Raw genomic sequence first — 26,952 nt, forward strand, 5'->3', positions numbered from 1 at the left:
GCACCAATATTAGGTTCGCTTGCTGTAGGTACTCATTAAATATATTTGTGTTTTGTTAAGTATGGAGCTTCAATGAACATGGCCTGAATTTCCCTTGTGTGAAGGGTCCTGTCCTTGATCCTGAAGGGTAAGAGAAGAGGTAAGGTTCCTGCCCTTGAGAAGCCCTCAGTCTAATGGCGATAAGGGGGTGGGATGAAGATATGTACACAAGAAAAGAAAACATGAAAACTAGAGTAAACAAGCATAGAATGCTAGAGCTAGAAAAGTGCTCAGTTTGCAGAGGAGAAAACTGAATACTAGGGGAATTACATGACTTGTCCAAGGTCACATACACTGAGCACAGACTAGAACCCAGGAGACCTTATTTCTAGTACAGTGGGGTTTTTTTCCCTTCATACTACCCTGCTTCTTTAAAAAAAACAAAAGGTAAAAAAGTAGTATAAGACATATCTATGGATCCCATCTCAATCAACTGACAAGGAGTCAAATGGAGAGAGTCCAGTCTGAGGGGCTGAGTGAATCACTCCATAGCCTGAATAAAATGAGAATTCCAAACACACCCTAGAGGATGTCTTAAACACCTCCGAAACACTAGAACAATTCCAGTTTTTCTGGGCTTCTAGGGTATGGCCTGTGACGCTGTATTCTAACTTTCAAGCTCTTCCTACCCCGTCCCTCTTTCCTTCCTAACTGATATTTTTTCTTTTATTTTTAAATCTTAAAAGTTAAAAATCCACCCACACAAGCATTCCCCCTGCCCCCTCCCACATTTTCCCCTAGCCAAACACAATTCATTGCCATGCAACGGAAACCCAGTTATTAAAAATCCATGTTCCGGGAGAAATCGAGAACAAGCGAATGAGTGAGTCGCATAATTCCCCATGGAATGTTCTGGGTTATGTCTAATTTCACTGGCTGAGAAATAAAATTAGATTCCTCTTCTTAATTCCACTTGCAGTGTCTCTCAGCCTTGCATTAATGAGACAGATTGGAAAGCTCTGAAACGGAGTTGCTTTACATCAGACCTTCATTTTCTCCTTCCTTGATCCGAGTTCTCTTTCACTCCTCCCCTTAACCTCCCCTCTCCTATCTGAGCTTTCCCTGGTGGGGCCTGGGCTCTGCAACATGGGTCTTTGGGGTCTGTGGGGATCAGTGTCACTCAAAGGCCTCCACTGATAGATGTTTTCCAAAGAGAAGAGGCATCTCCCAATGGATAAGTCCCAGGCTAGGCTTTCTGCCTTAGCTCCTTCTGTCTCAGTGGGCTTATCATTTTCAGCATCTTGTCACAGTTTTCTGTCCTAGCACTTCTGTTCTCCTCCCTACCTTCAGGTATGGCGCGTGGCAGCTCAGATACAGAGAGACTTTTTCCTTTATTTCAATGATGCCAAGTCTTATCATTAATGATACAGACCCTCAAATCTAAGAATGTCTTGGTAGCTTCCATTTCTATAGCTTTGAGCTTGTGAAGACCACTGAGCAAAGTCTAGCAGAATCAGAGGTAGCTTGGTGAGAGTTACTTGGTATATAGTATAAAAGCCTAGCTTAAGTTCCTCCCTCCTCCATGAGCCCTCTCCTGAAGACTCCAATGAGCACTGACCTCTCCTTTCCTCTGAATTCCTATAGTACTCTACCTTACTAGTTGGGAAAGTCACTTAGTCTTTCCTTAGCTTCAGTTTCCTCATCTGTAAAGTGAGGGCAATAACACTTGAACCTAAAACTTTAAAACACTATATAAATTCTAGCTATTATTATTATTATCAAGGCATGGTGGCTCCTATCTATAATCCCTGTTACCTGAGAGGCTGAGGCCAGTGGTTGGTGTGAGCTTAAGAGCTGTGAGCTGCCATGGGCTTGGTTGATTAGGTGTGCACACTAAACCTAGGGGTCACCAAACTGACTACGGAGGGGTGAACCAACCTGGGTCAGAAACAGAGCAATAGAGGGATCACATCTACTAGTCTGAGTGAGATACGGACACCCAAGGTGGGGAGAAAGACAGACCGGACAGAGAGAGATACATGTATACACATTTCATATACATATGAAAATACATATGCATATATGCATTGTATATGTATATATGTATAACATAATATATACAAACATGTATGAGTGTGTATACATGTGCACAACATATACACACATGCATATGTGTGTATGTATATGTGTGTATAATGTGGATATATTATTGTAAAGATCATATGAAATCATAGTTTAGAGCCAGAAGGGTCCTGAGAGATCAGCACTCAGGAGTTCCTAACGTTTGGGATCACGAACCCCTTTGCTAGTCTAGTAAGTCGATGGATCCCTTCTCAGAATAACATTTTAGGATGTAAATAACTAATATATAGGACTACATAGGAAACTAATCATGTTGAAAATAAAAATATTTTGAAAAACCCTAAGTCCATATAACCCAGAATTCATGAACTAGTCTATTCTTCTCAGTTCATAGTTAAGGAAACTGAAGCCCATGGAAACGAAATTACTTTCTCATAGTCACATAGATATTGAGTAATGAAGCTAGGAATTGTCAGGATTTCTGACAAGTCCAGGGCACTCATCACTACTCTTAAATAATGTACAATCTCAATTTTGCAAGACTTAAACCACTCTATAAAGGTAAATTTAGAGTGCTATATTCTTCTTACTAGTTGGGGGACTGTGGGTAAATTAAATTAGTTCATCTCTATGAATCTTAGTTTCCCCACCTAGAAAATGGAGACAAGGGTAACTATAATCCCTACCTTCCAGGGGCGGTGTGTGTGGAAAGAGCTTTGTAAAATGCAATATATTTATGATCTGTCAAACAGCTTGCTGGAATCCAGGAGAAATGAGTTCAAGTCTTGCCCCTGATATATGCTAGTTGCATGATGGTGGCTTATTTATTTAACCTCCCAGTTTCTCAGGCAACTCTCTAGGACTCTAGGTTATGGACAACATGTCAAGATGCATTTTTGGAGGAAGTTTCCATACCAAGAGATCTGTATACCATCAGGAATATCATGGAGGAGGTAGGGAAGACACAGTTTAAGTGTTTTGAGGACCAGAAATATATCTCATATTTCTTCTGTTTGTACACGTGCCTAGCTAAGTATTGACACGTAGCCAGTGCCTGGTAAATAATCTCTGATTGTTGAGTGAGTTTATCAATGTGTTTCTATGCATACCCAGCTTCCTTGGCACTGTCAGTCCTGGTTTACAGGAAAGGGCCAGGGGCCAGCATAATTAGCTTGGCAATGGAGGTCTCTAACTACCCACCCCCATGGCCATGTTCCTGTACCCCATCTACACAGCTGCTTCCCAGTCAGTGGAGTGGTGATTAAAACTACGTTTGTGGTGGGGATGTTTGGAGGGTTAATTAGTTAATGTCAGTAAAGTACTCTGAAGAGGAAGATTACTGGGCAAAAGCTGTATATTATTAATGCTGCAAATGCCTCTGTGGGAACAGAGGTACTCTACCCTGGGTGTGGAGAACTCTAAGTTGTAGGATGTGCCCATGCTTTGGCATGGTTGAGTGGGTAAATCTGGCAAGGAGGCAATCAACCCTTGTGCAGGGCTTGTTATTTGAAGATCTTAAAGCGTGTTACAAATGATGCTCATTCCCAAAGTGGGTAAACTAAGGTACACAAAAAAAATGAAGCACAGAATATAAAGGGGCACATCTGGGAGTACATCTACCTTCTAACATGTCTGCCAGTGACAGTTCTTCTCAAATTAGGGGGCACATGCTTGTGAAAGACCCTCAATAACTCCCCATCACCTAGAGCAGTGGTTATCATCACACAGTTTCTGCAAGGAATCCTAGATTTCACATGCCAAGCATAAGGAAGCAAGCATAGTTTTGTAGACTGAATAAATACTATCTCCACCATATTGTTATTTTTTCAAATGTATAGAAAGTACTATGATGAATAAAATATAAATTCCTTCAAAAGCACTACTGAATTTATAGTAGCTTGAATGTATTTCCTTAATGCATGGAAAGTAATAGCACAACTACTATCATGTGGAGGTCCATGAATTTTTTTTTACATTAAAAAGGGGTTCCCATGTTCAAAAAGGTTGGGTGTCAACGAACTCCAGGAAAAGAATTCAAACCCCTTAGCCTGGCATTCAAAGTCCTGTCAAATCTGATATCACTATACCTTTCCAACCTTATCTCAAATCGCTTTTAGTTTTTTTTTTTTTGAACTTCAGTTAAGAAGGATCTACTCAGCAATCCCCTAACATTCACTGTGTTCTTCAACCTCCATGCCTTTGCTCACTCTCTCCCCAATTTCTGGCATTCCCTTTCTTCACTTACTGAATTCCAAGCTATTTCTGAATTCTAATTTCAATGCTAGGTCTCTCTACTAAGCCTTCTTTGATCCCCACTTTGAGTCTCAAGTAGCACTTTTTTAAACCTCTCAAACATACAAGCCTTTCCTGACCCCCATCCCCCAGGTGCTAGTGCCCTCCCTCACCAACTACTTTGCATTTCTTTTGTTTCTGCATATGCTTATGTATGCATTTGTCTCCCTGATAGGATGTAAGCTCTTTGAGATCAGGGTTTGATTATCTTTTCTTTTTTTTTTTTTGGTCTTCCTCTCCCCGGTACCTAAAATAGAACCTACACATAGTAGGTACTTAATAAATGTTTGTTGATTGATTGATTTTGTGAATTATACTTTTCCACTTAGTTACCTTAGTTACCTTAGTTACCTTAGCAAGTCTAAAAGCTCCTTAAGAGGAGAGGCCATGTCTTTATCTTACTTTGGAAATCCCTTTGCCCTCATTTTGCACAATGTTCGGTTCACAGTATACTTTAATAAATGTTCAGCGAATGAGTGTCAAAAACCACTTGATCTTTGATTTATCCCCCTACACTGATCCTCTACTCCAGGAAGGCTGTCTGCCTCCTGTCCCTTGAATACACTGTGCACATTCTCACCTCTTGGCTTTCCTCTTTACCTAGAATACTATCTTCTCCTTTTGACACAGCTAAATAATAATAATATGGTATTTGTGTGGTGGTTGAAAGTTTGCTAAGTGCTTTACAGCCCCGATCTCATCTGATCTTCAGAAGAATCTTAGGAGAGAGTTCAAGTAAAGCCACTTTATGCCCTCTTCTGACATGAGGAGAACTGAGACTAAGAGAAGTTATAACTCTTCTGCAGGCACACAGCTAGTAGTAAGTATCAGATGAGGGCTCTGAGCCTATCTTTTTGACTCCAAATCAATCAACCAATGCCAGGCATTGGGTTAGGTGGGGAGAGGGATATAAAGACAAAAAAATGACATGAACCCTGACCTCAAGGAGATTACACTCTATCTGCCAGTCCAGCCTCCCCACTACATCTAACGGTGACTCTTTGGCCAGTGGAGCCCATAGTGGTCTCTTTTTATCCACTCGAGGCTCTTACTTTCTGGAGTACATTTAACATTCAAGAAATACTGCCTTGCAATGTCTCTGTAAGACCACCAGCAATAAGAATAATGAACTTGTATAGAGCTTTATTGTAATAAAGCATTTTATGTAATCCTTACACATGTACATCATGTCACTGAATCCTCTCAGCAGCCCTGGGAGTTAGGGAGTCTGGTTATTATTCCCCATCCCCACATGTGGTGACTTGGGCTGAGAAAAAAAAAAAGGTCACAAAGTCAAGAAGAGAACGAGGCTGGGAACATGGGCTTTCTGACTAAATTCAGTGCTCTTTTCACTACAATTTTTTTATTTGTTTTGCATGAATGCTGATATGTTTGTCTTTGCACATTTTATATGTGTGGAATTATATGCCTGGTTTTTGTTTGTGTCAACATCACTTCTTTTCCTAATTAGATTAGAATCTCCTTGAGGGCATGGGGGTGGCTCATACATCTTTGTATCCTACACAGTACCTAGCACACTTCTGAAAGGGCTCAATCAGTGTTTGTTTGTTTGTATGAAGGAATGAAGGGCAGTAACCACAGCATGGTAAAAACAAATGGATCTATCATGTTTATATGAAGGAACAAATGAATGAAAATATAGGTGAAGGACAGCAAACACAACATGGTAAAAACAATTGAACTGTTCATGTTTGTATAAATGAATGAATGAATGAATGAATGAATGAGTGAACAGATGGATAAATGGATGAATGAATACACAGGTAGAAGGCAGTAACTACAACATGGTAAAAACTAATGGATCTATCAGTTTGAATGAATGAATATATAGGTGGAAGACAGCAACCACCACATGGTAAAAACAAATGGAACTATCATGTTCGTATGAATAAGTAAATGAACAAATGAATGGATGGATGGATGGATGGATGGATAGATGAACACACAGGTGAAGGGCAATAACCACAATATTGTAAAAACGAAGGAGTCTTTTGCATTTGTTTGAATGAATGAATATATCTACTATCCACCTATGTTAGAGGTGAATGCTGCCTTCCACCTACAAAGGTAGAGGGCAACAATCATAAAATCTTAGAAAACAAATGGATCTGTCATGTTTGTATGAATGAACAAATCAATATACAAGTGGAAAACAGAAAACACAACATGGTTAAAACAAATGTATCTATCATGTTGGTGTGAAGGTAACTGGTATGTCCAATTTTTTGTAGGTACTGTATCTACTCTGGAAGGGGCAGAGGTACTGAAATTAGCTTTTGAAACCTGACTGTATATAAAGATGCAGGCCCTAAAGATCTGCAGGAAATGCGACAGTGAGATGCAGTGCAAATCTGGTGCTCCAGCAACAGTCAGTGGTCAGCATCTGCATGATCAAATGTGGGTGTGTGGCTGCCTTAAGCACACAGACTATGTGCTGGAAGGAGCTAGATTATGTTAGCAAAATCTTATAAATGCTGAATTTATGTCACAAATTGTCTGAAAGTCAGAGAAAATGCATTTCCAAAATCTGCATTAAAAAAATATTTTATCAGGAATTGACCTCAGACCTCATTCCATCAGCAAAACCAGCTCTCCAGGGAAACACGCTCTTCAAACCATCAAATACAAATGCATTCAATTTCTCTCTGTCTTTGTATCTCCCTAACAATGAGGCAGGAAGTATGGGAATTGAGTTTGCAGATGCAAAGAGCCTTGGCTGCTGGTTTGCTTATGTATGACCTAGAACGTGTGTTCTTCTCATACACATGTAATTGGTTTTGGGGTGAATTAAACATACATACAGATACACAAACGCGCCCCCCCAAAACCTTTGGTTTCACATTCTGTTAACCAGGCCTAATGTTCCCAATTAGCCTCCCCACTCTTATCCAGGGGACACTCCAGAGAGGGTGCAGAAGCCTTCAGACTGTACTGACAGAGGACGGTAGCTCCAGATCTCAGGAAACTTACATTCTGCTTTGGCGCAGATGAGGCAGGCTGTGGTGCAGTTGAAAAACCTCAGGATTCCAGCGACTGCCACACTGATGTCCGTGTTGCTGGGGTGGAGGTTCAGGGTGGTGAATCTCTGGGACTGCAACTTCACAAATTCCTCAGGGGCCACTTTGAAATGGGGCACCTGGGATGGAGGGGAGAACAGGGAAGACAGGGACAGGGAAGAGGAGGGGTCAGAATGAAAAGGGGGGAAGGGGAGGGAGAGAGATCTGTGAGAGAAAGCAGAAGATGGATTTCTTCAATTAAAAAGTAGACTCTCCTTTACTACAAGGTGAAGAGGGAAAAGAAGAGAGAGAAGGGGAATGTAAGAGGAGAGACAGACAGATGACAGAGAGACAGAGAGTTGGAGAGACACACAGAGAGAGATAGAAAGAGAGAGAGAGAAAGACAGAAAGACAGAGAGAGAGAGAGAGCTGGAGACACACAGAGACAGACAGAGGGGTTTAGATAGACATAGAGGGATGGAATCATAGAGAGAGAAAGTGAGAGACAGATAAAGGGGAGGGGGGAGATGAAGAAGACTGAGTCAAATCCCTGGGGCTTCTATGATGAATAGAGACCCCTGGCTGAGGACCGGTCCACACTGACAGGAAGGCTAGAAGCCAGTGGTGGGAGCCTGGGGGAAAAAAAGAATAGATGCTTTCTTATCTATAGAAAAACTTCTCTCCATAAGGCAGGGAGACTAATAGCTCTTAAAGAAAGAATCCTAATAATATTTCATTTGTAGTTAATCAATCAGAACAGAGATGTGTGAGAGAAAGGGAAAGAGGGAAGAAGAAAGAGAAAGAAAAGAAAAGCTCAAATCAAGACCTCCAGAGCTGGGGGAGGGCTGAGCGTGGTCACCATGGAGAGGCGGCTCAGAGAGCCAGCATCGCTGCTCCTGCGTGGCTTAATTGATAGCTGGGTAGTCAGCTTCAAACATCGATGGGCACTGAGGGGAGTATTCAAAGTAGTGTCTCTGGGTAGTAATGCACTGGGGGGAAGAGGTGCTTTGGGCTGGGAAATGATTTGGAAGCTCCCCAATAGAGCCAGGTAAATAAATATCTGCTTTGGCTTCATTAGAACAATGCCAGGTCCCCTTTGCATCTAATCCTGACATTTCCGGGAGCCATCACTCTCTGCCTTCCTTTCCGCCCCTCTCTTGGGATGAGACATTTAACAGGCTATGATGGCTGCTTTATTGGAGGCTTAAGTTATTCGGTAGGTAATAGGAAAGTGAAAAGAGTTATAAGCAGCTATCTGCTTTGATTTCATTTTGGTGCCCTCAGTCCTGGTGCCTGGAGTAATGAGGACTCCAGTCAGCTCACTAGAGGCTCTCTTGTCTAACTCTGGCAGAGTTCCTTCCTTTACACTAGGAGTCTGGGGGAGGGAAGGTATATGGTTTTTCACTGAAGTGAGGGAGGGGTTTTCCTGGTCCTAATACAGATTAACAACTGGGTCAAAGATATAAAAGAAGCAATTATTTCATCTTGGTTCCCAAGATAGTGTAGAGGAGGCTGGCAACTTATGGAAAGATGTTGCAAAAACTGGGCCTACTACGGCAGGGTGTGAGGGGGGAGATACGGACATTCCTAAGGAGGACAAGGCTCCAGGAAGATTATATTTGGTAGGTTTCTCTTGCCTTCCTTCTTCCCCCTTCTGTACTCCCATCCCCTGTCATTTGTAATCGGGTGAGATATGGTTGGCTAGATGTTTACTTGTAATGGAGGGTAGGGCATAAAGGCAATTCCTGGTAGTGATTAGACTGGATAACCTTTAAGGTTCTTTCCAACCCTGAAAGTCTGTGGTTCTGGTTATAATAAAGGCATTTTTGAGAAGGAGAAGTAATTTTTTTTTAAAAGAGCCCAAGTATAGGAAAGAGAAATAGACAGATGCAGAGAGACAGAGACAGAGAGAGATAGAATGGAGAGAGCGAGAAGGAGAGACAGAGACAGAGAGACAAACAGGGAAACAGACAGAGACACAGAGAGTATGTTGGGGTGGGAAGAGTGATGGTAGTTGTAATGATGTGATACTTGGGTCTGTTTTGGCACCCTTTGGTGTTATCTCCTTCAACCTGTAAAACCAGGTATTTTTTAAAATCACCACCCAGCTAGCTTGGTCCTAGGAACAGGATGATTGGTACTCTTATTTTTCCCCAAATCAAAGTCTTGTAGGAACTACTCAATTTAGTATATTCTATGGACAATTCAGGATCTAAGCAACCACAACAGTGAAATTAACTGGAGGCAATGGTTAAGTGAACAAAACGTTCACTTCCTCCCCCATAGCCCTGGATTCCATAACAGGTGAGGGGAGATGTGTTTAGGAGTAAAGAAGACCAAGGGCCCCAGAAGGGATGCCTAAGGATGGGTGTCATGGCACCATGTATGCATCTCCCCAGGGTTATATAATAGATATAAGTCTTGAAAATGAACCAGATGTAAGATGGGCTGTAAAAGGACCCAGCCTGCCCTTATTGGATCTGGGAAGAAAGGATTGGACACTGTCCTAGCCCTGTGATTCTCTATGACAAAGATCAATCGACAATTGATTTGAAAATGCAAATCACATTCCAGCCAGGTCCACTGTGCGAAGAAGCAGGAGCGGGGAGGAGGGGGCATTGAAGTAGAAAAGGGTCCAGTAAGGGCTGCAGAGATATTATCAGCCTTTAAAGAAATGAAGCTTCAGTGAGAGCTCCATTTCTTTTCCCCAGAGCAGAGGGAGATCAGCGTATAGCAATTCAGCCTTATAAAATATTAAAAGAAATGCATAATCTGGTCTGAGGAAGAAGGTTGATATCGAAGAAATGTGGCCAAACAAAGGATGAGTGATGATCATGGAACAATGCAAGGGTCTAGTTACCTGTACTATAAGGAACTGCTGGGTCAAGGGGAGATAAAGGTGAAGTCTCTCTCTCTCAGGCCTGTACATGCCAACGTGGGTTAAAGGAAGCACAGGCAGGGACAAGCCTCAAGTGAATGCCAGGCAGCAGTGGGAGTGGGGAACATGAGTGAAAATACAATGAAGGTCCAAAAACACAGAGAATAAGAGACAGCAAAGGGCAGAGAAGGGAGGAATTATAAAAGGAGAAGGAAAGATAAAAACAGGTGAGAGAGAGAAGGGAAGAGACCTTGGCACTCTCACTTGGATGAGAACCCTGTCATTGCCAGACTAACAAGACTGTTGCAGATTTGAGCTGACATTTTTCTTGAAGCCAAAAAAAATTATTTAAGTGAGAAATCAGGAGGAATCTCCTAATGGTCAAACTTGTTTAGATAGGGAACTAAATGACTGCTACAAAAAAAATTCCTTTGTTATAGGTACCTTTGCTGCTTCTGGAGTCCTTCATCTTGCCCAAAGGCAAGTGAAAGAGGAGACAGTATGGACAGTACTGCACTAGACAAGGGGTCAGGAGTCCTTTATCACATCTGAGCTTTTTGACCTCTGTGATACTAGGCAAATCATTTCACCTCACTGGGCCTCAGTTTCCTCTTTTGGAAAATGAAGGGATTAGACCCAGTCAATCCCTTTCAGTTCTAAATCCATGATCGTATGATCTCCTATAAGAGCTGCTATTTGTATCTCTTTTCTAATTTTTAGAGAAATTCACTTATAGGTAAGAGAGATCTCTGGAAAGCTAGAGAGAGGCAGAGAGACTTGTGTAACTTGCTTTTCTTGGGGAGGGTCGTCAATGCTATCAGGCTGGAAGAGGCTAATGGGCCTGTGGTTAGAAATCCTAATAATATGCTCATTTGCAGTTAATAAATCAGAGCATGGACAGGAGGAGTGCTACATTCCAGGGAACAGGAGAAATAAATATTCTGCCAAGGCTCTAAGTGTTGATGGCCTCCCACTGTCTTTATAAGAGCAGGGAAGACCAGCAGGGGTTTCAGGGAGAGCTGGAATGGGAGTGAGGGGCAACGGAGCACGTACCAGGGAGGGTTGAGGCTGGAGTTTCATCCTGGGCTTTTTGCCTAGTGTCCTGGCCTCCTTGGGATGGTCCAGGGCTGCTCTAGGAAGACTATCCCACCCTGTTTCTAAAAATTCATCCTCTTTCATAGTGGCATACAGAAAAGGGGAAAACCTACTGAGGGTGAAGATTAACAGAGGGTCTGAAAAATAAAGAGACGGTCCTTTCTTCACCAAGCCTCCTGAAACTTGGCTGTTCCTGTTCTTTCTTTTAAAAAAATTTCTTGGTTACTTTTCATTTTTCATCACCTATGTTTCTCACTGTATTCTTCCCCAACCTCTCCCAGGGAGCCATTCTTTATAAGAGTAAGTCCCTTCCTCCTCCATTGTGATTATAATGAATGAAAAAGAAAGTTTTTTTTTTTAAAAGAAAGAAAAGTTCAGCAAAACTAACATACTGAAAAATCTGATATTATTTGCAGGGTTCTACACCCAAGGTCTCCCACCTCTTCTGGGGAAGAGGGGAGGGAAAAGTTGGGGAGGAAGAAAGAGAAAGTGGCTTCTGCTGTCTCTTCTTTATCTCCAGACCTTTCAGTCACAGAGTACCAGACCTGCAGAGCTGGACAGGCCTGCAGGAGCCCCACTGTCCAATTCAGGCCAAAGCAGGTGTGATCTCTCCAACACCAGGCTTCCAGGCACTAGGAACTCCTTGAGAACTCCCCAAACCAGTCCCTTCCACTTGTGGAGAGCTCTGATTCTTAGGGAGATTTTCCCCTTGCCTCAAGTCTAAATTTGCCTCTCTGCTGCTTCCTCCAGCTACAGTAAGTCTAATTCTTCCTTGTGATAGATACTCAAAGGTAGGAATCCTATCCCTTCTGTCTGCTCTTCTCCAGGCTAAACATCTTCAGTTCCTTCCCTCAGTCTCCAGATGGCCCAAACTTTAGTCCTTCTACGTTCCATGGTCACCCTTCTATGGATGTTTTATGGCATATCAAAATCCTTCCCAGAATGCACTGCCCAGATTCGAACCCACTGCTCCAGATGTGGCCCAACCAGAGCAGAGGGACTATGGACCTTTCTTGCTAAACACTCACTTCTGTTAATGTAGCCCCAGATTCTATCAGCTTCTTTGGAGACCATGTCATACCCTTGACTCATCTGCAGCTTATACTTTACTAAAAGCCTCGGGTCTTTTTCACCAATTTGGTCTCCTTTGACCCTTCTATAAGCAACCATTTCAAAACAGAAGGGATCTGGAGAACAGAAAGAGGCATCTAGCCTGTTAATCTAAGATGCTATCATTCCGCTTAACTCAACATCCATTTCCAAGTGCCCATCTGAATTGACTGATTGATTGATGGCAGAAGGGCTGGGAGACAGTTCAGCAGTGGACAAGATGAAAAGTTGTAAAATAGGACCCTTGAAGAAGCAAAGCTGTTTCACCTGGACAGAAGGAGGGTTAAAGGTGAAAGGACTGTAGGATGGGCTGTTGGCCAAAGGGTGGTATGAGAGAAAAGCCCTTCTCTCCCTGCTAGTAGAAACTGTTTTGTTTTTGCTAGTGTGTAGGCAAAGTGTTTTTCCATTGAACATGCAACGATCAAATGAAAGAAAAATCCTTCCTCTGGAACAGTATAGAGAATAGGGATGAGAAACCAACCTTATGAGGGACAGCTGTGGTAATGAGTGGCTGCTCCCATTTCCCAGGATAGGAAAAATGCAACTGGGGTATATAGGAGTGAAAGGGAGAGTCCTGATTTCACATGCTAGCTTTTCAACCTCCAGGACACTATGGGCAGCTATAATAGTTAATGGTTTCCTGCTAGAGATTTTCTCCCACACCTAATAAATAACTGGTTTTGGTACCATCCCACCTTCCCACCCAGGATAGAACTAAAATAAATGAACCAAAAGCAGGAAGAATTCAAGTTAGACTTGAGGAATGACTTCTTGGCTTGGCAAGTAGTCTACTCCTAAAGAAAAAGGACATTCCTCATTCTCTCTACTGACTTCCAGATAAACATTTCACAGCACCTCATTTTGGGGCAAGGGTATCCTCACTCACAGGAGGAGGGATAGAATCCAAAAAGTGTGCCTGAGGGTCCTTCTAGCCAGAAAGATTTATGATTGTGACCACTTCTTTCCTAAACATTTCAGAGACTTCCAGCTGAAGGCAAGCTCATCTCTCACAGTTGGTCATATCCTCCAGCATCTACCCTACTTCCTTCTTCCCTCTCCCCAGACCCAGCACTTACCTCCTTCTCCCCACAGATGTTGCTGATGATGGAGCTGGAGGCAGGGCTAGAAGAAGGTCCCAAGACTGCTACTACCCCCTTTGGGAGTATCTGGCACACTGTACCCGTCGGCCCGAAGGAGTTCCAGAGCAGGAAAGGAAACACATGTTACCCAGCATGTCTGACTAAGTTCCTAGCCCTTCCACCCCACAGACTGGGGCCCTGAGTCATAGAAAGTCAGAGCTGAAAGGGATCCCTGAGATCATCTAATGACAAAATTCCAGTCCAACCCATCCAATTTTACCCTTGGGGAAACCGAGGCTCAGATTTGCCCATGTCATCTGCCAAAGGTCACATAGTTTAGTAAGTGGTAGAACAAAGTCAGGCTCTCTGATTCCAAATCCAGTGACCTTATCCCTACACCCTGCTCAGTGCAGTCTGTATCACTACCTCTCCTTTCCCCACTCCCCTCATCTTACCCCCAACCTCTCCAGAGAAGATGACACTGCTTTCCCTGAAAGGACAGGTTTATTGAAGTTTATGGAAGATATTAAATGAGGAAATGACCCAGGTTATGGCAACATACTGCCACAGATAAAAGGGCATAAATTGTCTGTACTGTCACAGGACAGAGGGTTAATGGGGAGTGGGGGGGACACATGTAGGCCCTGGTTGATTTAATTCCAGCAACACTCACAGAATGGGAGCCTGGGGATGTGTCTGTCCCCAGTGACCTATTAGTTCAATGCTAGTCACCTGAAGGAAGTACTCCTCTTTCCCCAGGTACCCCTCCCTCTCAGACCCACCTTCAGAGTCCATAAAAGAGTGTGTTAGGGATAGACAGTGAGGATATAAATGACACCTATGGCAAGAGAAAAGAGACTTGGGGGTCAGATATAAAGAGAAAAGAGAGATGGAGAAAAAAATCAAGAGATAGGGGCAGAAAGCAGAGACAGGCATGTGTAAACTGATAGAGGAGAGGAAAGAACAGGAGACACACAGGTAGAAAGGGAGAGAAAGAGACAGAGCCAACAGCATAGGCGTGTGCAGACAGAAAGATGGGGAATAAAAGGGGGAAAATGAGACAGAGACAGGGACAGACAAAGACACAGGCACAAGCAGACAGACAGAGAAAAGGAAAGAGAACAAGGCAGAGGAAAGAACCAGACTTAGAGAGTAACCGTGAGAGAGACAAAAGAAGAGAGAGCTATTTAACCTGAGAGAACCAAGAGAGAAGAAACTCGGGTAAAACTTAAAAGAGGGAGAATTAAAGGAAGAGAGAGAAGAAGAGAGAAGAGATCAGAGACAGGACGATAAAGAAAAAAAAGGGAAGGGAGTGTGCCTGTTCTTTATCTCTTCCTTTTCTCTCCTTTTCTTTCTCTTTGCATCTCTGTGCATCTATACGTGAACAAACAAGCCGGAGTCAAGGGCATCCCTGTTCAGAACTAAGATGAATGGTACACAATTACTCAGTACCCTAATTACAAGTTTTACTCTAGGCTGTTCCATCATTTTTACTACATTGTCTATCAGGTAAAGTAATTCTCCAAATCCAGGGAAGTGTGGTGGAGAGTAAGGGTGTGCTGGTAAAAAATTACACATGATATACTTTTAAGTTTAATCTGCCTTATTAATATTTTCTCCATCACATTCTTAAGTCTGGGTCTCGTGGGCTTTCAGCAACATTCCCAAGTGTTGCAGGAACCAGATTAAAATGTAATTGGGAAATATTTAACAAAGTAATGAAACACAGATAGTATTAGATTTTTAAGTCAATACATAATGAACATTTGGGTTTAATACTATTGGTCTAGGTGATCAAGACAGTAAGTCAAGCCCTGATCTGTAGCATTTGATGATTTCTGACATGTAAATGTTCACTCTGAAAAATCTAATAATAGGTTCTCCAGAGTCAGTTAGAGCTAGCTTCTACACACGTCTGACAAGTCAAGGGCAAGACCAGGACCGGAACCTGCTTTTCTGCTCCAAAGTCTTAACCATTGAACCATATGGCCAAGAATTGGCTTAGGGTCCCCCTCTGGAGAAATGGATCTCTCAGAAGTTTCTAGGTACTGGGGAGGACCTTTGTGAATGCATAAAGGCAGGTGGTGCTCAGGGAATAGCTAGCAGTCTCATTTGGTTAGAATGTATGTCACCCATAGGTATATCAAGGAGGAGGTCACTGACAAAAGGGAAGGCTCCACATACACCAAAATATTGATAAAAGTCCCTTTTGTGGTAGCAAAGAACTGAAAGCAAAGCAGATGCCTATCGATTGGAGAAAACTAAATAAATTATGGTACATAAATGTAATATTATTGTGCTGTAAGGAGCAAAGAGCATGATAAAGAAAGGCATGGAAAGACTTTCACAAACTGATACAGAGAGAAGAAAAGCAGAGCCAGGGAAACAAAATATACAAAGACTGTGAATGTAAATAGGAAAAACAGCCACCACAAAACAATCCAAAGTGAATATTGCGAAATTATCAAAAACAAACTTTGCCAAAAAGAGATAAGCGAGAAGAGTCTTCCTAGCTTCCTCTGCAGAGGCGGGCACTCCACAGGAACATTGAATAGAAAATCAGTGGTTTTTGTTTGGGGGTTGTGGTTGTGGTTTTGATGTGTTGATTTTTTTTCTTTTTTAAAAATTCTTATAAGGGATGCCTGTCAGGGAGGGAGGAAGAGAGAGATATAGGGGATGTCTAGGTGATGTCAGACTAAATATTAATAAAAATCTATTTTTAAAAATAATACAATCTGAAGGTGTTAAGGGGCTTCCAGAACTCCGTTATTTAGTTCCATACTCTTGAAGGTTCCTCTGGCACAGAGAGAAGCTGCACTCATCAAGACTAGTCACAAGTTGCCAGTAGCTTAACCCTGTAACTACCTAAAGTCTTCTGGTGACTGCTTGCTGGGGCTAACAGCCCCACTTGTAACTCTCTGGAAGCCCAGTGGTTTCTGTAATGGAAGCAGAGGAAAATGTGGGTAGAAATAGGGAAAGGCTAGTCTATGAGGCAGCAAGGAAGTGAGAAAGCTGAGCAGTGAGTGGCTTCATCATGGTAATGAAATTCCTCCAGTGGATAAGTCACTGAACTCTGGGCCTCAGCCTCCTCTTGTGTTAAAGGATGAAGTTAGATCAGGTGATCTCTACTGCTTCTTCTGGCTCCCATGTTCTGCAGATGCATGCAGAGGAGGTAGGATGACCTGTAGGTATGCGTGGATTAACAACAGCTTCCATTATGGGAACTAACCTCTGACCAAAGAGTTTAGGAGAAAGAACCTGAAATTGGAAGGAAATAATTAAACTCCTGCCTGGCTAGGTGACCTTTGTAAAAGTCACTCAACTTGTATGGGATCTCAATTTTCTCATCTATGACATGGAGTAAACAATCCCTGTCCAACTTTCTTCTCGGTGATATTATGAGAACTTAGTAAAAGAGTGCTTTGGAGGAAAGGCCAAAGGTTCATATGGAGTACATGGCTGATGAAAAGGCAGGCCCCGCCATAGATGTAAAGTCCTGAGAAATTCCTTTCATGCCTTGAACACTACAGTGGGCTCCATTACTGCCTTGAATTTGGGAACAGATCATTTCTCCACTGTAGGATGCCATGTGCCCAGAGGTTTCAAAGCCAGCATAAATTCTAAATTGTCTGTTAAGACCCTTAATTGCCTTTGACACCTTAGGTCCGTGTTTTCTAAACACTAGTCTTTAGACAGACTCCCCCCTCCTCCATTCTGTAAACCTTTTATTACCAAGTGTCTTTACTTCTTAAAACATATAAGCTTTAAAAATTGACTCCTTATCTTCCTCCTCCTCTCAGTCTTGTTCCTCCCACTCCTTTTTCTCTAGCTCCTGGCTTCTACCCCCCTGAGAAGTCTCAGTGCTAAAGCTTTAGAGGGAAAAGGAGGGTAGTTTGAGAGGAAAGAAAAAATCTCAGAGACTTTATGAGTTTATAATATAGTTTGGGTTGGGAAACCCTGCCCTAAGTTTCTGAAGGTTCTCTCATAAAGTGGGAAGGAGCTGAATGTGAAAATGAGTTAGAATGTACACAAAGAGTGTCCCAAAAGTCTCAGTGCTGTTTTAAGCTAATGTCTATGCATGTGGGTGTTTCTGCATACTGAATTCAAATGACTTTAGGCTTGCCTAGATTGTTTTCACTTCCTCTATTAGTGTCCTGTGACACTACCTCCCCATCCAGGATAAACCCCAAATTTCTTAACTTAGCACTCAAGATTTTGACCTACAACTGGATGCAACCTACTTCTCCAGTCTGATCTGCTACTATTCCCTATTCCAAACTTTCATTTTTAGCAAGTCAGTCTGTTCTCCCCTCCGGACCTTGGCCCCTGTCATACCACCCATCTAGAACACCATTCCCTATTTTTTTGGTTTTGTTTTGTCTAAATACTATCTGTCCTTGTAATCTAGCTCAAAGTTGATGATACAGCCTTCCCTTAAGACTCCTCCCCCATACTGTTTCCTTACCAATCCATTTCCCTCCCCACTCCCATAACATTCGCTGTTAATCCCATCACCTAATCTCATACTGTACTTTTCACACCTGCATGTATATACCCTATCTTCTCATTGAGATTATAAACTTATGTTGGATGCTCCCTTGAACCCCACATGGGGCCTATTAGAGTGCTGAACCCTGCTCAAGCTTGAGTAGTGGAAGGAGCACAGAACCTAAAGGTAGAAGTCCTGGGTTCAAGTTCTGACTGTTCCACTTAACTAATAAGATACTTTTCATTGTCGTTGCATTGTTCTTCAGTCATCTTTCACTTGTGTCCAACTCTTCATCACTCTGTCTGGAATTTCCTTGGGAAAGATACAGGAGTGGTTCGCCATATGCTTCTCCAGCTCATTTTACAGATGAGGAACTGAATTAAACAGGGTGAAGTGACCTGCCCAGATTCACACAGCTAGGAAGTGTCTGAGGCCAGACTTGAACTCAGGAAGATGAGCCTTCCTGCCTTCAGGCCCAGTGCTCTATCCACTGCACTGCCCAGCTGCCCGTCAGACACTTGGGAGCAAGTCTTTGAACCTCATTGTCCTCATTGGTAAAGTGGGAATCTTAACATTTGTGCTACTTACCTCACTGGGCTATCGGGAGGATCAAATGGAATCACACATGTGAAGCATTTTGTAAATGTAAAGGGCAGCTGGTGGTATGGTGAAGAGAGCCCTGGGCCGGGAATTAGGGAGAACTGGGTCAAAAGTCTGCCTCCAGACACTTCCCAGCCGTGTGGCCCTCAGCAAGGGACTTAACTTCTGCTAGCCTGTTTCTTTAAACATAAAATGTTAATAATAATAGAACCTACCCAGAAGGGTTGTTGTGAGGAGCAAATGAGATAATTATGAAAAGCACTGAGCACAGTGCCCAGCACATACACAGTAGGTGCTATATGACATTCCCTCCCTCCCTATATAAATGAAGGGAAAGGAGAAGGAAATAAGCAGGATTAATTAACTGACAGAGCCAACGAGGTGCCAGGTACTGTGATAAACACTTTATAAATATTATCACGCTCATATCTATTATTATTATTTATTAAAGTTTTATTAAAGGAATGATTTTTGAGGTTTAATTATGTTAATATTTTTCTCTACCTCAGCCTAGTATTTACGAGTGAAAACCTAGCTTCTGCTCTGGCCTTCATTCGTCTCAGGGGATCTTATAAAGAGAATCCATGGAGATTCATTATCCCGACTCAGAACCATAGATCACAGATCTAAAGCTGAAAGAGACCCCAAGGGTTCAAACCCCTAATTTTGTTGACGAGGAAATAGAGAAGTAGTGATATCATCTAATACTTATATAGTATCTACTATGTGCCAGGCACTCTGCTAATCCCTTTATAGATATTATCTCATTTGACCTTCAAAACAATCCTGCGAAGGAAGATTTTATTATCCCCATTTCATAGATGAGGAAACTGAGACAAAGAGGAGGTGAAATGACTTGCCCCTGGTCACGCAGCTAGTAAGTATCTGAGACCGGATCTGAACCCAGATTATCCTGACTCTAGGCCCAGCATTTTATACACAGCCAGAAGTTACACAAGGAATAAATAGGGAAATATGTATTAAAAAATCCAAGTCTTTTGATTTCAAGTCCAGGGTGCTTTTGATTACACCACATTGTCTCTATGGCTTGTAGATTTAGAGATGGAAGGGACCTTTGAGATAATCTTGTCCAACATCCTTATTTTAGAGACTTTCCTAAGGTCACACAACAAAGAAGGTAGAATTCAAATCCATCCTTTTCACATGTGTGACCTCAGCCTAATTTAATCTCTGTAGGTATTTCATTTTTCTCATATGCAAAATAAATATATGGGACAAGATAGCCTCGGAGGCCCCTTCCAACTCTTAATCGATGATTCCAATCTCCGCATTTGTCTACTGTACAACCCATTGACTCTCTGACAGCTCATGATTTTGAAAGCTCTGACAGAGTGGGGAAGGTGCCTCAGGACAAATCTGTCTTGACGTCATGCAGAACCAATGGGTCCAGTTAGCTAGAGCCATGTATACCTTTCTCAGTGTATGCTCTAATTACAGGGTTCTGATTGGGGTGGATCATCAAAGTATCATAAAAGAAAAATGATGTGGGCTGCTGCTGCTGCAACTGCCTTCGCAGAGACAAAGAAAAGCATCCTTGGTTGAGCTGATGACTGTGGAACCCTTGGAAAAAAGGAAATCTCCCACTGGCCTTGGCAGAGGCTGCAACAAGGTGAAGTTTCAAGGTGGTTGGCGGTTTAGGAGGGGGCCAACTCCTATGAAGACTGTAGTAATCTCCTTAGGTCTTCTCCATATCCTGAGGAAACAGTTATGGGAAAAGGGAAGAACAATTCTTGTAGGAGTTCATTGAGAAAGAAGGGTTGAGATGGAGATAAGGGAGGAAGGGCTGCCTGGGAGATGAAGACCTAATGGGTCTTTCCCATCTCCATTATTAGTGATGTAAGATCTAGCATTTCAAACGTCAAATACAGGAAGTCAGAAGTAGTGATAGTGGAAAGGCAGGGAGAGATGGGAGGAAAACAACAGGTTTCACTGAGTGAGCAAATCCACTGTGTGAAAATTGTGTTTTTGCCTAACGGATAATGAAGGCATGGCTTTTCACTTGACAAAAGGAATGATCAGTGTTCCTTTTAATAGCCCTTGTGAAATGACAGTATGGTGTACTGGTATGGGGGTTGGCCTAGGAGTCAAGGCATGCCATGGGTTCAAATCTCACATCTATCACTAGTCATGTGACCATTTAATTTCTCTGAGCCTCATCGTAAGATATTTTCCTAACAATATCTCTAGCATTTACCTCGCAAAGCAGTTGTGAAGATCCAACAAGAGAATATATGGAGAGTATTTTTGCAAACCTTAAAGTATTAAGTAGATTTCAGCTTTTAATATAGGATTAATTTTACAAAAATGAAATTCATCCAGATTCCCTGTAGTGGGCAGTGGCAGTGGTGGCAAATAGTAATATTTAAGGTTTAAAATGTTAAGGTTTTAAAATCATTGCCCTCATTCTGGTCCTATGTAGTTAATGGTGCAAATATTATTATTCCCATTTTACAGATAAGGAAACTGAGCCTTAGGTTAAGAGATATGCCCACACTCACATGACTAGTGTCAGACCTGGATTGGAGCCTGGTACCTTTAATCCAAGTCAAGTCCTCTTTCTAATAGACCACGTCTCTGTGTCTCTGCAGCGGCTGTCTCCTATACTTGGAAAACCCTCTCTCCTCCCTGCTACAACTCAGAATTTGTTTCCTTCAAGATTCAGCTCCAATGCCACCTTCTGCAGAAGACCTTTCCTAGTCTCTACATCTGCTAAAACTTTCCTCCTCTAAGGTTACCTTCCATATATTCTGAATATATGTTGTATGTGCCTAATTATTTACATGTAGTCTGTTCCCACTAGAAGCTAAACTCTTTGAAAGCAAGGTCTATTTTTTGCCTTTCTTTCTGTCATCAGCACTTAACACAGTTTGGTACATAGGAAGTATTTAAGAAATACTTTTGGGGTAAACTGAGGCACCAGGGTTATTTAGGGCCAGCTGTGTTCTCTCTGAAGAGATTGTCTAAACATGATTGGAATATCTAGGAGAACTCCTCTCCTTGGAGTGAATTCCCTGGATCTACAGGAGTAAATGTGAGGTCTGGATGGATTGTTCAGGGTCTCAGAGTTCCTTTCACTTTTCAGAGGCTCATCATGCCCGTTAGCACTGGCCCAACGGCTCCAAGCCTTCAAGAGAAAGGCAAGCCAGAGCCTTGCTAAAGCAAGGAGAGGGAACCCCCTCTCCTTGCCCTCCCAGTCTTCTTCTTTGTTAACTTTATTAACTCTCAGATGTGACAAAAGGGAAGGGAAATCTTTGCTGCCCAGGCCTTCTTCATCAGGGTTACTGGTTTCTTGAGAAGAACAGGACAGCTGGAGGGCACCTAGAGCCCTTGCCTATAACCAGCTTATACCAGCAACAGCTTACACAGCTTACATCAGCAAAAACCATTCCCATTCTTCCACCAGTCATCTGAGTTTAAAAGAAAGAAACACCAAGAGAGAGGTGGGAGGGCAAGGGTGGGGAAAAGAGCAAAAACAAAGAGAAAGGAAAGGGAGAGAAAACCTAAGCTAGCCTAACAACAGCAATAATAGCATGTATATAGTGGATTAAGGTTTGCCAAGCACTTTGCATGTTACCATATTTGATCTTTGCATCAACCCTGTGAGTGTAAGTGCTATTATTCCACCCATTTTACAGCTGAGGAAACTAAGGCAGAGAAAGGTTAGGTGACTTTAAGAGAGTCACATAGCTAGTAAGTGTCTGTGTCAGGATTAGAACTCAAGTCTTCCTAACTCCAAGTCCAGTACTCTACTGGCAGCACAGAAAATAGGGCACAGGAGTTGGAGTCAGGAAGATGTGAGTGTGAATCCTGGCTCAGACATTGAGTAGCGTGTGACGCTGAGAAAGTCACCGGATCTTTCTCATCCTCTAAATCTTTGTCTTTAAAATCAGGAAGTTGTACTCATTGGTCTCTATCAGCTCTACATTTGTGAACCTATAAAGAGAGGGGGAAAAAAGACAGAAAGAAACAAAGGAGAGAAAGGAAGGTAGAAAAAGAAGGCAGGAGAGGGCTCTCTGGAACACTATGTTCTCTTACTTGAAGTATATAAGTGTGTGGGGGTGTGGAAATTAAAGTCAACAAAAGGGAAGCCAGAGAGCTGTTCCTCTCATTTCTCTTCACGTATTCTCCTCTTCACTCACCCATCACCATCTCAAGTATTGTTTCAAACAAATCCAGACCATTAGAGGAACACAGATCTGGTCCAAGAGCCCACTGATGTCCACTATTGGACTCTACCCCAGCAAATTCTTCTTTGTAGGAGATCGAGGGTTGTAGGACATGGGAATGGTGAAAGAGGGGGTCCACAGAAAAATGTGGGCTGGTACATTTTTAAAACTACCTGCATGGCTGCTTTAAACCCAGGAGACCCATGTCTGGCTTGGAATGAAAGGCCATTAGGATAAAAAGATGTTGGCGTCTTTCTTCCCGACAAGTGCTAATGATGTAGCAAACCCTCATTGAAATGTAAGAGCTGAATCAAGGGGCCAGAAGCATCTTCCTTACTTGGGAGCACTTTGCCGACCTGCAAAGGGGGCATTAAAAAGATGCCCAGAAGCTTTACAATGTGGGATAAAGATATTAGTTCCTTTTATTCCCTCGATTCATCTGGCTTAATATTTTAGATGTATTGACTTTACAAAGTGCAGTAGCTGGATCCACCATATGTGCAGCCCAAGCTGCTCCAGGGAAAGGAAATTTACATCTGCTAATGACCACCAACCATGATGGGTGAATTTGTTTGCTCAGCCCAACACAGAGGAGCTGGAAAGTGATGAGAAGAGGGAATGAGAATATGGCTTCAGAGCATGGGCTACCCAAATGAGCAGAAATTTGGTTCCTAGCTAAATCTCCAAGACCACCCCCTCATCCCCCAAGATCCAAATAATCCTCCAGCCAGGATGACATTTCTGACCTCATTTGGAATATGCTCATTTATGTCGGTTGCGGTGGGGGAGATATCCTAATGGCTTAGTACAGTGCCTAGCAAGTAATAATTTATTTATACAAATTAATAAATTTTCTAAAGATAAAACATAATTAGAAATGATAAACAATTGCTAATTGATTGATTAATGCCAAGGGAGACCATATGATCAAGTGGAAAGAGTTCTGGGATTAGAGTCAGAGGCCTGAGGTTGAAGATTCAGCTCTGACATTTGCAACCTGTGTGACCTCAAGCAAATGTCTTCACCTCTCTGGTCATCAGTTTCCTCATCTTTGAATGAAGGATTTGGATTAAGTCAGTGGTGTCAAACTCAAACAGAAACAATCCTTGCAGGCTGCATATTGACTTAGAAAACTACAAATTCACATCATCTATGTTGTATTTTTATTTATTTTGCTAAGCATTTCCCAATTACATTTCAAGAGGTTTCACTAGAGAACAAGCAGCCAGCAGCCTCTGGAGTAGATAAGGTCCTGTACATCTAGAACTCTATGGTCGTGTACCCATTATTTTGTGGGCTATGCTATGGATGAATGAGAACCCGAAAGATTATTTGCTCAGAATATGTACCACATGATGCTAAACAAGTGAAATAGGGAAATATTTTTTTTGTCCATAAGGCTTGCCAAAGGCTAGAATGGGTGGCTGAGGGAGGAGGTGCAATCTCCTTCCTTGTAAGGCTTGGCACGTAGGTGGGACCCTCATCTGACTGGGCTGGTGGAGGCTGGTCTTATACATCAGTTCATAACAATGCCTCCTTTTGTTCCAAATCAGAAGCTATTTATTTGCAGTGATGGACTGTAAGGCAAACAGGAAGGTTATCTTGTCAAGTTGCTCCCTAGCAGCATTGCAAAGGGCCAGGGAGCAGCATCATTTTATAAGCCTCCTTTCCCTAATACATGCCCTGCCCCTAAAAAAAGAAAAATCAAATATTCAGAGTTGGTGCCTTGAAAGCAAGGACCTTGTGTCTATGTCTTTGGCATTCATCCACGGGTTCTTAGTAGTTGCTGATGTACACAAATGCTACACAGGGATGGGGATAAGTGAGCGAATGAATGAAGGAATGACACGCAGCCTTCTCTGGGTCTTAATTTGCTACAGTACTTAGCCAACAAAGCCAAGCACTACATTTATAACTCCAGGGAGCTTTGAGTTTCCAGTGCTGTCTAATAAGGAGACCTCTGAACCTCCCCCCCACCCCTTTTATATACAGGGTACGTAGGAGAGATACAAAGGAGGCCCCACCAGGAAGGAGGGGCAACCCTGGCACAGCACACTGTACGTACTGGTTTCGGCTGTCTCGTACTCGCTATCCCTCAGTAGCTCGAAGATATCCACCTCCACCTTGGCCTTTCCTATCCGCTCAGGAGCCCGGTTGATGCGGTTCTTGGCCAGGGTGATGGACAGTCTCTCACCTCGATTGCACTCCATCGGGTCATCCAGGATTGCGGCTATGGGGAAGCAACCACAGGAGAGAATAGACTTAAGGCTTCCTAGAGATCACTAACCCGAAACCCCTTGTTTTATAAAGGACAGTGACTTCCACAGGATTTGCTTTGGGGCTTTGATTCCATACGCAATTCTCTGTCCGATTTGCCATGTTATCTCTGCAGGTGGGAAGCAGCCTGGTGCTTTGCTGCTCAGCCTTCCTCCTCCTGCCTTATAAAACCCACCCCATTTTCAAAATTGCCTCAAGACTAAGGTCTTCTGAGAGGCCATGGCACAAGTCTAATAACAAGAATGGTCAGCCTATGCTGCTATGTACATTCTTCTGGATCCTTGTCCCCTGGCAGATGGGAAACTCCTCCAGGGAGGGGAATCTTTTCTAACATGCTCATTGCCAAAATCATCATCATAGCCTTTAGTAAAGGTCTGGTTATTGTCAGCATCCATAGCGAATGAAGCAAAGAAAACTGTCCAGATCCGGCTCCTATCTAGTGTACTCTCTCAGACAAACCCACTGATATAGGCCCCTGTACACAGAACCTACAGGCATCAGACTGTAACATCATTAGCAGATGATGAAACATTTATATCTCAACAGTCTTAGGGCAAAGAGAGGATGAGGGTCAAAGATGGTTGTCTAAGTGGATCAGGACGGTGAGGGTGAAATATCTGGGACTTTGACTGGGGTGGGGGATGGGGAGGCAGTCAACAGTTCTCCTAGAATCATTGAATTCTGAAGTTGAGAAGCGCCTTCAGAGGTCATCTCAGTCAACCTTTACCTGAACAGGGATCCCTTCCATAGTGTCCTTGAGAAGGGGTCATCCAGGCTCCATTTTGGAGATTGTTGTATTTGGGGTCAGGAAGACCTGATTTAAAATTCTCCCTTTGGACACTTAAAAGTTGTGTGACCCTGGGCAAGTCACTAAAGCTGTCTCAGCCTCAGTTTGCCCATCTGTAGAAGGATTAATTAATGGCACCTACTTTCCAGGATTATTGTGAACATCAAATAAGATAGCTTCTGTCCAGTGCTTTGCAACCCTTAAAGGACTATACACACACACTAGCGAGATCAGCCTTGTCAACATCTTTGTGGTTGTCATGCCAGTCCCTTCTACTTTAGGACAGATTTCATTGTTAGGAAGTTTTTTTTTTCCCTTGACATCAAACCTAAATCTGCCTCTTTACAACTTCCATCCATTGCTTCTAATTCTGCCTGTTAGGGCCAAAAGAAACAAGACTAATCCCTCTTTCACTTGACAGCCCTTGAAATACTTACAGGCTGCTAGCATGTCCACTCTAAGTCTTCTCTAGGCTAAACACCCTCCCTTTTTTCAGTCAGTGTTCATTTTTTTGCATCACTTTCTTCTAACACAAGACCCTACATGCAGTGGGGGTTCAGAAGGCACATCCTAACTGACTGATGTCCACAGTTCCCCCAGGGCCCTACCAACTCTCTATCCTGCTTTCCTTTCTGGTTCGGCTGGTGATTAATTCCCTCCTTGGAATTGCAATGACTGTTGGCCTCAATAAATGTTTCGATCAGCATAATTACAATCCTAACAGAAATATGAGTCCTAGGGCTACAGGAACCAAAGCAGAAGGGGCCCTTTGGGTTCCCTCTAGGGAATATGAGGAGATCAGTTCTTTAATAAGGTAGTTACCAACCAGTACACTCACTTCTCAACAGGTCCCTGGAGACAGACTGGAGGGTTCAGCAAAGACAGCAGTATGTCTGAGTGCAGCGAACACATAGCTTGATATGCAACCTGGTGTTCAAACATAATCCTATGGTCCCACAGGGCCATGCGGGCCTGTGGCACAATGCTCCCAGCTCCAAGACATTGTCTAATAAGGAACATTCTGATCTGGCACATTTCTCCCTCATCTCCTCTTGCTGCTGAGGGGAGGAGCCAACAGGC

The 26,952-nt window shown here is 42.8% G+C and overlaps 1 protein-coding gene across 4 annotated transcripts in view; it reads right to left on the minus strand.

The window, feature by feature from the left end:
* GRIK4 (glutamate ionotropic receptor kainate type subunit 4) overlaps positions 1 to 26,952 on the minus strand; it is a 697,562-nt gene that overhangs the window by 261,903 nt on the left and 408,707 nt on the right. For all 4 annotated transcript variants that reach the window (XM_072612931.1, XM_072612929.1, XM_072612930.1 and 1 more), the window contains 3 exons: positions 24,874 to 25,038; positions 13,530 to 13,627; positions 7,345 to 7,510 (listed from right to left, as the gene is read on the minus strand). In XM_072612931.1, the coding sequence (XP_072469032.1) occupies positions 7,345 to 7,510; positions 13,530 to 13,627; positions 24,874 to 25,038 (429 nt within the window). The remainder of the gene's footprint in view (positions 1 to 7,344; positions 7,511 to 13,529; positions 13,628 to 24,873; positions 25,039 to 26,952) is intronic.

Source organism: Notamacropus eugenii, chromosome 5 (assembly GCF_028372415.1).
Source record: "Notamacropus eugenii isolate mMacEug1 chromosome 5, mMacEug1.pri_v2, whole genome shotgun sequence".
NCBI lineage: Eukaryota > Metazoa > Chordata > Mammalia > Diprotodontia > Macropodidae > Notamacropus > Notamacropus eugenii.